Source organism: Ornithorhynchus anatinus, chromosome 2, assembly GCF_004115215.2.
Source record: "Ornithorhynchus anatinus isolate Pmale09 chromosome 2, mOrnAna1.pri.v4, whole genome shotgun sequence".
Lineage (NCBI taxonomy): Eukaryota > Metazoa > Chordata > Mammalia > Monotremata > Ornithorhynchidae > Ornithorhynchus > Ornithorhynchus anatinus.
The window spans coordinates 9,457,151-9,470,014 of record NC_041729.1 but is presented as its reverse complement, the minus strand read 5'-3'; the positions used below and the strand labels follow the sequence as shown (position 1 = coordinate 9,470,014).

The 12,864-nt window shown below is 53.0% G+C and overlaps 1 protein-coding gene across 10 annotated transcripts in view; it reads right to left on the bottom strand.

The window, feature by feature from the left end:
- Positions 1–12,864, bottom strand: part of FBRSL1 (fibrosin like 1) — a 736,960-nt gene that overhangs the window by 44,340 nt on the left and 679,756 nt on the right. For all 10 annotated transcript variants that reach the window (XM_029055946.2, XM_029055891.2, XM_029055920.2 and 7 more), the window contains exon 6: positions 7,112–7,157. In XM_029055946.2, coding sequence (XP_028911779.1) covers positions 7,112–7,157 — 46 coding nt within the window. The remainder of the gene's footprint in view (positions 1–7,111; positions 7,158–12,864) is intronic.

Here is a 12,864-nt window from a genome sequence, read left to right as displayed (position 1 = left end):
AGTTGCCTCATTTCACATGAGAATCCTCTTAAGGCCTCACTGCATGGCATCAACAGAGCTGGCCTTAGGAGGGTCAACCTACCAGTCTACCCGATCCAAATTCTTCCCCTTCTGGTGTCCGGATGGCTGGCCAGACATCCAGCTCGAGCCTCATGACTCTCCAGATTGAGACTATGGGGCCGGATTGCCTGAGGGGCAAGAACCCACCCTCGTTGGCCTTGGCAGAAAGCAAAGCTCTGGGCAAAAGAATAGGACCTCGGGAGATCGGGAGAGCCTGAGGGGCAGGAGGTAAATAGATTCGAGTTAGAAGGGTGTCCACCGAGGCCACCCTCCCTGCGTGTGGCATCGGGCCCCACCTAGGGTGAGGGAGACTAAGACAGCAGGCGACCCCAAGACGGAAGAGGGATTTGGGGATAGGCACTCCTGGACTTCAGGCCTGAGGCCGAGCTGCCCTCGGGGTCTCCCCGCTGGCATTGCCTCTGTGGCAGGCTTTCCTCATGATGTGGCCAGCTCTGAGAAAGAATCGAGTCTGTTCGGCCTCTAATGAGCAGCTTCGCTCCTTACTGCATGGTGTCGGAAGCAAGAAGGTCTGGCTTTGTTTTTCATTTTCATCGCAGAAACACTGGAGCAGACATTTAAATGTACAAGATTAATTTGAAACGAGCGTTCAGGCCTGGGGCATTTTCTCTCTACAAGACAAGAGGAAAGGAAGCGGCCTCATTTAATATCTCCCCACGGGATTCATTGTTCTCGCTCTTCCCTCGCAAAGCCAGCACACGAGTTCTTAGTGCTCTAAGCTGCTCTAATTCTTCTTCTCCCCACCTCCCCCCCCCCCCCGCCCTTTTAAAGCCCAAGACAGGCTCTTACGCCTTACCTGGCGGCTCCATCAAAACAGGTGGCAGAGTTTGGCCGAGAGAAAAAGAATCATTTTTAACTAATAATGATAATAAAAAGGGACCCGAGTTTGCCCCTCCCGGCTGTCCCGGGATCTCACGGGAGCGATGATGCCAGGCGCAGCTGTGCCTTCTACGAGCCCCTTGGGGGGGAAACGGATGCTCTCCCTGCAGCTGCCCCCCATTCCCGCCCCTCCCCAGCTTTTCCTGGGACACCAGGATGGGGACTGCAGGGCCTGAACCATTAGGAAGGTTTTTATAGGCCCTGTGTAAGGCCTGTGACTCTGGTTAGGAATGAGGCTCTGGTGGGGAACGAGGACCCACCCTCTTAGGGTGTCAGGGGTCCACTGGTCCTGGCTGGGAATGAGGCCCCCCAACTTTCCCAGAGCACAAGGGGTCCATCTGCCCCAGCAGGGAACAATGTCCTACTCTTCTAGGACAGAAGGGGTCCAGCAGCCCCAGGGGGTAACGAAGCCCCGCTCTCCTAAGGTTTGAAGGGTCCACCTGCCCCAGTGGGGAACAATGTCCTGCTCTCCCAAGGTTCGAGGGGTCTACCTGTGGTCTCCTAGGGTGCAAGCAGCTGCTGGGCCACAGAAGGGCTACTAGGTCCCCCGGCAGGAAGAAAAATTCCCCCTTCGGGTTTCTTCAGAAAACATGAATAAGAAAACCAAAGTAAAGCATCTACTGTCCATGCCAACAACGCCGCCTCTTCCTCTCCATGTACTGTTGGGAGAGTGATCCCGAGATGATGGAGTTAGAGGCTGAGTAAAATCTCTGTGATAATTAACATTTCAAAAAGTCTTAATGAGGAAATGACCTCAAGGGCACAGCTGCAGTGCGCCAGGCTGAGGGGGCGGGTGGGGACGGAGGTTCTTGGGGCTGTGAGGGGGTCACTGGGCTGCCCAGCCAGAGTGTCCCCAGCAGCCTGAAAACCTTGGAGGCTAAGGTCAGTGCCAAGGGAAGACCAGCAACCGTCTGAATCCAGGGTCAGAAGCCCATTCCAACTGATTCTCCCACCATCCCTAGGGATAAAGTCTCATCCAACTAATGGGGGAACAGTCAGTCAAATGTATTTACTGAGAGCTCACTGTACGCCAAGTACTATACTAAGTGCTTGGGAGACGACAATATAACAATAAAACAGACATAATCCCCGCCCAAAATGACCTTAACAGTCTAGAGGGATCTAGACTGAAGCATCGAGGGGTCAGGGGCCTCAAGGGGAGTGTCTCTGGGTGAACATGTGTGGGCCTGGTCATGAATATCTGGATGTATGCATGTGCCTGTAATCACATGTGCAGGCCAATGACTGTGCAGAACACCACAGGCAGTTAAGTCGTTCTGAATACACACACATACGAGCGTGTGCGCATTCACTTTGCTGGGTTCTCCTGACTGACAGCCAGCACCCCCTGCACCCCTAAACTTTCCTTCCTACTCTCCTCTACAAACTATGAGTGGTTCTAGGGACAGCAGTGCCATTTTCCCAGGCAGGGTCAGAAGTGGAGCCACACACTTGCCCAGAGGTTCTTACATTTTATTTTACGACAATAATTTCCCCCTGGGGCAAGTGCCGAATCGACTGAATGGCCTGAAGCCAGGGAAAGATGACATTTCGGAAGGTCATCCCGTCCCCGAGGCCCGACCCCGGGCCGGGCCACTGGCTTTTGCCTCTAGCTGAACCTGAACATAAAGATGTCTGGGTCCCTGGATGGGCATTGGGTCCTAGGAAGACGATCCCCGCTTCTAAGCCCTACGTTTCTGGAGGTTCAGGATCCTTGGGGGCAGCAGGGGAAAGGGCAGTTTTAACCTCCATCCACATTCTCACTTGCTCTCAGCTTTGTTTCTGCCATGTTTGACATGCCAGGCCCTGCCTGGCTTGTGTTTGTAAACTGCCAGGCTGCTTTATCCCTGGAAGGCCCCAAATAAACAGCACCACTGGAGCTAGGCTCACCTCCTCCTCCTCCTTTTCCTCCTCCTCCCCCATAACATTCCTCCCATCTCCGAGAATAGCTTACAGCACAGCTCCTTGCCGTCCCCATCCACCCTGGCACATACAGGCTCACATATGCTGTCTGACCATACCCTGGCATGCCCCTGGATGGGCCAGCAGCTCCCACAGCTCTGACCCCAAGATCCTTGCTCCTTCCTCACTCATCGTAGACAATTGCTGGCCTCATCCCCAGGGCACTCTGCCTGGGGCCCCACTTGCCCTGACAGCCCAGGGACCAATTCAGTGGCTGCTCCCAAGTTTTGCCCCTGCCTTATCCCCAGGGGTCATCACTTCTCCCTAAATCCTTATTACTGGTGGCTCCAGGAGCACAGACGGGGGGGTGGGGGGTGTATGGGAGGGGCAGCTTATTCATATTTTTCAAGATCTTAACTATCCCCTGCTCCAAGGCCTGTATTTCTTCCCCAAATTCCCAGCAGAGCGCTGGCTGGGGCAGCCGAGGCCAATTATCATCTCATTCGGCCGGGGGTGAGGGGGCCTGCCCCCCTCAAGGCTGCATTGAGTCTTCTGGGCAGGGGACAGGGGGTTTGAGCTGCCAGGGACAGGCAGCACAGCTGAGACATTCACAGCCCCGGGGGAGGGTGCAGGCTGAGGGCACACTGTGGGGGTGGGGGTGGGTGTGTGTGTGTGTGTGTGAGAGAGGGGGAGAGAGAGAGAGAGAGAGAGAGAGAGAGAGAGAGAGAGAGAGAGAGAGAGCGCAAGGGAGCGCATGCACACAAGGGCACAATAGTTCTTTAAAAATGGAACTTCTCTCCGCCCAGGCCCCTGTGAGTGCTGGGGGCGGCCCACGGGACACAGACATCAGTCAGGCGGCAGGCGGTGAGCCTTCCTATCCCCCCGCCAGGCTGAGCCGGGCTGGGGAGCAGACGGAGCTGCAGAGCCAGCCCGCTCTGCGGTGCCAGAATACACAGTCAGGGCTGCTGCTGGCTGGGCCAGAGAAAACTTTGGAACACAACAGCTTTTCATTCCCCGGGCCCCATGGGGCCCGTTCATTATTTAACAGCCAGCTTGTCAAGTCCAAGTTGTGGCAGGGGGAAGGGGGAGGGAAAGTTAGGGGGGGTGTGCGGGACGGCTGGGGGTCCCCTTAGCCCGGCCTCCCTGTGGACCAAGATTCTGCCAGCCCACACAGATAGAATCGGAGCAGCCAGATTCAATTAAGGGAAAAAGCCCCAACACTGCCTTTCCCTCCGCTCCCTCCATCCCCTAAACTCAACAATCCCAGCCCTCATCGGGCTCCTAAAAAGCAAAGCACATCCTACAGCAAACTGAGGTCACAAAGACCTGCTCCCTTCCTCTCTGCTCCCCTTCTTGGCTCCCTCCCCTCCCCCTCCTTCTGCCATCATCCTTCAGCACCTTCAGGAGAGAAGCAGGAGCCCGCAGGGCCATTCATCCACCCAACCGCCCAACCACCAGAAGGTTTTCCTTCCACCCAGAAGCTCCGATACCCATGGACCACAAGGGCCAATCTCACCAAGACGAAACCACACTCCCCGAGTTGAGTTTGGTTGTCAACTGAGGAGGTCTGCAGGTACTGTCTAGGCCAGCAAACAGTGGCTCTGACCCAAGGGGGGCGGGCACCGCCCATCTGAGGGCAATGCACTTGACTGATGCTGCCCACTGATCCATCTGCTTGGTTGAGAAGGAGCCCCGTTCCCCTCGCCCTGTTTTCTAGCTCCTAGTAGAGCCCTAGCCCCCAGGGACGCCAGAGGGGGCTTCTTGCTGGCTCCTTCTCTGCTCACACACAAAAACCTGTTCCACTCAAGGTGGAGCCAGTCTGAGCAGGGTGAGGGGTCAGAGGAGAGAGGATCCGGGGCTAACTTGAGTTTTCCTTGATATTTCTATTTGAGCCACATTCCCCTTTCCTGAGGCCGTGGCATCATATCCACCACAGGAACTCGCTCAAGGGAAGGGGTTGGAGAAGTGGGACTGAGAGACAGGACAGGGTGGGCATGCAGGTGAGTGGGCATACATGTTTTGTGTGAGCAAGTGAGCGACTATGCATGTTGAGGTTATCTCTGCTGTGTGTGTGTGGGGGGGGAGAAGAGATGTGTGTGTGTGTGTGTGTGTGTGCACCAAGGGGGATGCAGACATACCCTGGCCCAGAGCCCTCCCAAACTGGGTCCATCTAGTCAATCTCCCTCATCCCCTCCCTAGGTCTCCCTTATGAGTTGAGACTGGGACTGGTCTTGGTGCTGAAGGGGGCCGAAGACTGGGGTCAGGGGTCAGATCTGCTTGACCAAGAGGAGTCAAAACCCTGCGTTTATTCTCCCCTTTGCTCCTGACATAGCATGACCCAGCTGTGAAACCAGTTTTGGTATCAGATACTTTGCTCCTTGGACCCAAATCACTTTTCAAGACCACTGGACTGCTGTCTCTCTGGGAGAGCTCTCAATCCCCAGGGGCGTTACCCTGCCTCCTCCAACAGATGGACAGACACTGGGAGGACGGATGTGTTTCCTAGCCCGAGTACCACTGGCACTCAGGGCTCCCAGGCCTCCCTCAACCCCCAACTGTTCTGACTTCTGGAACCACAGAGGCTTGGCTGTGTGGAAACGGCCCCGGCTCACCCCGAAAGAGGATTAAGCTCATTGCCGACGGCCTGCTGCTGTCAGCCGCCCAGGATGGAATGGGAGATGAAGACCTGGCCCGGGCACGCGCAGCTGGGGGCTTGTGTTGGGAGAAAGGGCTAGGCACGTGTCCATTTGTGGATGGGGCTGTATATGCCTGTGTGGCTGTTTGTGCATGGCGCTGGAAGTGTGGTTGTGGCTGTGTGTGCATCTGTGCGTCCTCCCTCGCTCCCCGCTTACCCCTTCCCCTTCCCAGCCTACTCCTTCCTCCCTAAACACATCCAAGGCCTAGAGGCTTTAAATCAAAAAGCAATTTCAGTCTGCACTACCCAAATAAATAATTAAACAGGTTTTATCTCCTGCGGTATTGCACCTATTCATTCTGACGCCGCTGACGGGGAAGCAGCAGGCGCCCGCCCGGCTTCACTCTGAGCCCAGACCCCGGGACTCCAGTCCTAGGCCTCCAGACCCCCCAGGGTGGGGAAGGCTGGTCACCGAGAGCCATCACGATAACTGTGTTCGGATCAGAGAAGGCCGAGGGCTCCCGCTGCAGCTGGACCTCCCGGGTATGCTGGATGGATAGAAAATGGACAGCCAGGGGCAGAAGAAGGTTCCCTCCTCCAAATGACCCTGGGTCCTGCCCATCCCGGGGCCCAGACCGGGACCCACAATCTGAGAAAAGCCACCTTGGGAGGCCTGAGAGGGTGATCCAGGCCCCCTCCACTTGCCCACACTAACTGCCTTCTCTGACTGGGTTGACCTGGTCTCCTTGCAAAAGGACCACTCTACCCCAGTCCAAGATGGGCAGTGCCACAGACCTGGCAGAAGTAGACCTGTAGAGTGAATGAAAGCAGACTGAGGGCAACTCTAGACAATGGCCTAGGTGGACACCGCCTCTATACCTCCTCAATCTCTCCTCCGGGTGACTGGACATCAAAGCCTCAAAGGCTCCCTTTTTGGACACGGCGTGCTTGCCTCATCCTCTTCCTACCCCAACACCTCCCCCTGCTGTGGGCGAGGAGTCCTCGACACCCAGCGACACCCGAAGGTGCTGAGTCTCTGACCCCAGAGGTGAATCGGGTTGGTAAGTCAGCCCCATAAGGGGAAGGGGAGACTTCATGAGATACCAACCAGATTTCCAGCCACAGGGGCCTGAGCTGGGTTGTCTCGTCGATGAGAAATCTCTCTAGAGGAGCCACCAGGAGAGACCGCCTTTGACCATTACACGCCAAGCAGGTCAGCCCTGTTCAGGTGAGGACACCTCGACCACCCATCTCCCACACTGCCCAGCCAAGCTTGCCCTTTAGTCACAGCCACCCATAAGTCCCTCCTGGCCCTTTGTCTTCTGGGGACCCCTTAGGCCGGTCACACCAATTAGCCCCGGCCCATGGGGTAGGAGGCTATGGGAGCTGGCACTCGATAAAACCATCATCTGCAGATCTGCAGCACTGCAGCCAATCACCCAGCCCCAGACGCTACTCTGCCCACAAAGCAAACGTCGGAGAGCGAGAGTGTCTCGTGCCAGCAATGAGTGTGACACAAGCAACTGGGCCAGAATGCACCCAAATGTGACCATGAGGTCTGGGCTCTCGCCATCACCCTTTTCCTCCCTTCCCCACAGCCGCCTTCAGTGCTCTTACCTTTACTTGCTGCAGGGGCAAACAGCTTCTCGGAGCCTATGGATGCCTACAACACAGAAAGGACAAAGAGGAAAAGGTTAGTGATCTTGTCATAGCATATAATACTAATGGCATCTGTTAAGCACTTACTACGTGCGTGGCACTGTACCTCGTGCTGGGTGGATACATGCGAATAGGTTGAATACAGTCCCTGTCCCACATGGGGCCCACATTCTCAACCCCTATTTTACAGATGAGGTAACTGAAGCCCAGAAATGAAATGACGTGCCCAAGGTCACATAGCAGACAAGTGGCGGAGCCAGGATTAGAACCCAAGCCCTTCTGACTCCCAGGCCTGTGCTCTATCCACTTCGCCAAGCTGCTTCTTCATTTGGGAATCCTGCCTTCCCCACCTGGACCCCTGATCTGGCAGGCCCTGCAGTTGGGACTGCAGACCCTGGGTCCCAGTCTGTTCCCCCAGGCACCTGCTCCCTCCAGGGTGGCACTCCAGATTCTGGTTTACCATAAGCTCTTTCACTCCTCAAGAGGGAAAGACTGAAGAATGAGCTCTCAGAGTGAAGTCTTAGCATTACTCAGGAGAGCAGGGAAGGGCTGTTTGAGATTGAGGGGGTGCCAGAAAGTTTTGGGTCTACAGAGGGATAGGGGAGGGCGGGTGCCTTATGTGCTAGGAGGCAGAGAAAAAGAGCGGTTTGTGGGTGTCGGTCTCCTTGGATAGGCACTTAGGAGACATGATGAACACACCCTGGAGGCCCTCTTTGGCCGCTCAGTGGCCAAAGGGACCAGGAGTCCCACCAGCCCAAGCAACCCCATCCGCCCCGATCACTCCATCTCTCCTCACGGTTTTGTGGAGCTGGGAACTTTGTTAAGAAATCCTATTAGTAGAAACCTCAGAAATGGCCCCCCGGACCCAGCTCAATTGCAGCAATCGATCAATCGATTGATAGCCGTGGAGAAACCACATCAAGCCACCTGGCATCCTGCCTGCCCATAACGTCCAGACTCAAACACAGCCTTCAGCCTCCATCTCTGGAGGGCAGCTTTGGGACCGCAGGTAGTTAGGGTCTCCCTGCACCACTATCGATGGGTTCCTGGTCCCCTTGTTCTCAGCACTGGAAGTCCCTCTCTGAAAACCAGCAGCCAGAGCCGACTGACCCTTCCATCCCAGCCTCATCCAATCCAGGCCATAGGCTGTGACCTCCTATCCAAACCCAGTTTCCACTTACCAATCAATCAAAGGCACTTCCTGAGTGCTTGCTGTGTGCACAGCACACTACTAGGTGCTTGGAAGAGTATAATACAATAAAGTTCCCTATCTACAAGCAGCTAACAGTCTACGTCTAAGTCAATCAATGGGATTTATTGAATGATTACTGGGTGCAGAGCATTGTACTAAGGTGGTTGGGTGAGTACCACAGAGTAGATAGATACTGTGCCTTCATGCAGTTTATGATGTAGCAGAGGAGACAGACACTAAAATACATTATAGGTAGGGAAAGAAACAGACTATAAGGCTATGGGAGGTGAGCGCCCAGTGTTCAGGGGCTATGGACTCAAGGTGACACAGCAGAGGGTGAACAGGGTGGGGAGAAGAGAGGTTAGTCAGGAAAGGCTTCTTGAAGATGTGATTTTAGTAGTGCTTTGAAGATGGGGAGAGTTGCTGGATGTGAATGGGGAGGGAGTTCCAGGCCAGGGAGGTGTGAGTGAGAGGTCTCCGGTGAGGCAGACAAGATGGAGACACAGTGAACAGGTCTCTACAGGAGTGACCCTTTAACCCGGGTGGATGGGGAGAGGTGGCTTCACTGATTTCTCACTCCAAGGAGTAGGGTGGGGGGGGTCTTGTCAGTGGGGTTCTCATTTGGAAAGAAGGTGGGATAAGGAAGGGCGGCTATAGAAAAGGAAGAGGAGATCTGACAGCAAATCTTGAGAGAATGCCCTGGGGCCCCTTGCCCACAGCCACCAAAACCCATCCATGGGACACTCTGCGGCCCTCCCAGCCCCCATGAGAAACCCCACAGGGCTCTGGGTCTGAGTCCTGAGTTGCTTCAGTTCCACTGGGAGCTTGAGGTTAGAGGCTGGAGAAATTCACCAGCCCGGGCTCAGCCTCAGGGATGCAGGACTCTTCTAGAAAGGATTTTCTTTTTACAAGAAATAGCCAATGAATTTGGCTCAAAGAGGAGCAGAGTCGATTTTCCTTCAGATCCCGTGGATTTCAGACTAAGGGGCCCAGAGGACTACTTGGTTTCTAAAGTCCCTTTCAGCCAGGGACTCAGAGAGGAAAGCAATCCCCAGCCCCGGGGAGAGGCAAGCCCACTTAGAGAAAGCAGGGAGAGGAGGCGGGGCTCAGAGACCCTATGCTTGTGAGACCATGGGCCAGGGTCGGGATTCTGGGTGAAACCAGTCCATGGGCTGGGGAGATCACCTGGGGTCACCCACTGCTGCCAGACTGTGCTGATGGAGGAGCCGCTGGCCCCTAAGCACTTGATATGCATCCCACCCTCAGCTCCACAACCCTTATGTACAAAATCTTATATTCTGCCATTTCCCCTACCTGCCATTTACTTTAATGTCTATCTCCCCTCCAGACAGTGAGCTCCTTGTGGCAGGGAACATGTCTACCAACTCTATAATAATAATGTTGGTATTTGTTAAGCGCTTACTATGTGCCGAGCACTGTATTGTATTGTACTTTCCCAACTATATACTAAAGTGTTCTGCACACAGTAAGTGCTTAATAAATACAATTAATTGATTGAGAGAAGACGCAAAACAGGCCTTGAGCCTTGCCAGGTGTACAGGGGAGGGAGGTGGGTCGACGGGTCGACGGTGGAATTCTAAAGATCCATGTTTGATGACTGGGAGAGGAGGAGGAGGGGAGAGGAGGTCAAGGGACATATAATAATGGTGATTTTTATTAAGCATTTACTTTGTGTCAAACACTATACTAAGCCCTGGAGTAGATATAAGATAATCAGGTTGGATAAAGCCCCTGTCCCTCTTCGGGCTCACAGTCTAAGAAGGAGGGGAACAGGTATTGAATCCCCAATTTACAGGTGAGGACAATGAAGAACAGAGAAGTTAAATGACTTGCCCAAGGTCACACAGCAGGCAAGTGGCAGAACCAAGATTAGAACCCAGGTCCTCCAACTCCAAGGTCTGTGTTCTTTGACTCGAGGCTGGTGGTGGATGCCCCTAAAGGCTCTTAAGGAGCCGCAGACACTGCGGTTCTGGGGAGAACCACAGGCAGTAGCAGTGGACTTCCCAGAGACGGCACCAGGGCCATTTTGCATTCAGCCCCGGTTCACTTCCACCAGTCCAGCAGAGACTGAGACTCCTCTTGGGACGGAACAGCCCTGCAGCTAGGAGGGGCCAACAGGGGGCAGTGGCTCACAGCCTGAGCAGGCCTGCCAAGTGTCCTTCAGATCAGTCTGGGGTATTTACTGAGCATCTAGGGAGCACTAAGAGCTGGGGAGAGCACGGCAGAAGCCAGACACACCCGTTCCCTGCCCTTGAAGAGCTTAAATGGGAGGAGACAGATGGACACAAAAGCGATCCACAAATGGAGGGAGCGGAAGGAAGAGGAGTCCCCGTAAGATGGCTGATGAGCCTGCTGGAGAGAGGTCATTATTCCCTGCGGGTTTTCTCCAGGATCTCACCTTCCCAACCCCACATATTCCCTTACCAGTACTCCACCAAGTTCCCAGTCTTGGTGTCCCATTATTGTTACTGCTTTGTCACTTCACTTCCATGGGCAGGCATCAGATCAAACAATTAATGATATTTATTGACTTCTTACTGTCTGCAGAGCAATGTACTATTTGTTTCTAGCCTGTAAGCACATTGTGGATGGAACATGTATACCAACTCTGTTGCACTGCACTCTCCCAAATGTCCAGTGTTCTGCACACAGTGAGTGTTAAAAAAAAAAGCAGCACTGACTACAATACAATGGAGGTCATAGACATGTTCCCTGTCCACAAGGAGCAGCTCTATGATAGCTTCCCAGTAGCTTAGGACAGTGATCTGCTCACAGGACTTGGTCAGTCAATTTCACTGATTGATCGAGTGATCTTCTACTGGCTCAACAACCTCTAACAACTCTCCACCTCCAACTCTCTCAAACGGATGCTTCTGACCATTGGTTCTAAGGCTTTCTATCCCTTCAGACACTTTCCTTCTCTCAAGTTCACCTTTTTATCATAGCTCACACTCCATGCTCTATCTCTTACCTCTTGCTCACACACCTTTTCCCTGCCTGGTACTCCCTCCCACTTCTCAAAGACCAGATAAGAGCTCTCAAGGATCTTCCAAGCCCTTCTGAAATTCCAACACTGCTGGGAGGCCTTTCCCAACTAACATATGAGAAGCAGAGTGGTCTCGTGGAAAAAGCATAGGCCTGGGAAACAGAGGACCAGGGTTCTAATCCCATCTCCTACAATCATCCTCTGGGTGACTCTAGACAAGTCACTTAACTTCTCTGTGCCTTAGCTCCCTCAACCGCAAAATGGGGATTCAATTCATGTTCTCCCTTCTACTTCATTCATTCAGTGAGATTTACTGAGTGCTTACTGTATGCCGAGCACTGTACTAAGCACTTGGGAAAAAACAATACAACAATAAACAGTGATAATCCCTGCCCACAATGAGCTAACAGTCTGTGGGGCAGAGAGTAAGTGCTTAACAAAAACCACAAATATTATTTTCACCATCCGAGATTGTGTCATTCTGCCTACTACCCTGAGCATTTTTGTATATCTTGATTTATTTATTCATTTATCCATACTCTATTTTTCCTTCAGCCTGCAATGTATGTATACAGTTAGACCTGCCTCTCTTACGTACTAGATTGCTAGCTCAAGAGGAGGGGCTGTGGTCTATCAATAGGTGGTATCCAGTGAGTGCTTACTGTGTGTACAGTTCTGTAACCTAAGCACTTGAGGTTTAGTGCTACACTCTGCAAACATGATGTCCTTAAGGCTATTGATTGAATTAATATCATGCCTTTACTCTTAATTGTGATCTACTCCTTACTTTATGACTACTGCCTCCTTCATTAGATTGTAAGCTCCTTGAGAACAGGGACTATGACCTTTTCCTGTAATATACTCTGCCAAGGGCTTAGTACAGTGCTCTACAAAGAGGTTTGACACTAGTGAATGAATGAACGCTCTTAGTCTTTCACTCCTAGCTATCTCTTCTTTGCTTTAAGTCTACTTGTTCCACCCTTGACGGCAAGATCCTTGGAGGCAAGGATTGCCTCTATTTCTTTTACATGTTCCCCAAGGGCCTGCGACTGTCCGTGTTCAATAATTGCTGCTGATAGAGAGACATAAAAGGGAACCCCTGTTCAAAGCTCTCTAGCCAAAATGTTTATAGCGGCTTTCCCTCCACTGCCTCCCTCCCTCAATTCCTCCCTCTCCCAAGCATGAATCTTTGGGAATATTTCACTCCACAGTACAGCATAGGAAAACACACACATGGAGGTGCTAGTCAGCTGCTTAAAGAGGCAACAAACAGAGAGAAAAACCCCACTGGAAAGTTTCTGATTCTGCTATTGGTTCCAAATATAAAAGCTGGGGCAGGCAGACCTGGGGGAACCAAGGCAAAATCACCCATCTCCGCCACTTGGCCCGTTGTTGTGCAGGGACTGTCTCTATCTGTTGCCAAATTGTACATTCCAAGCGCTTAGCACAGGCGCGCTTAGTACAGGCTCTACACACTGTAAGCGCTCAAATATGATTGAATGAATGAATGAA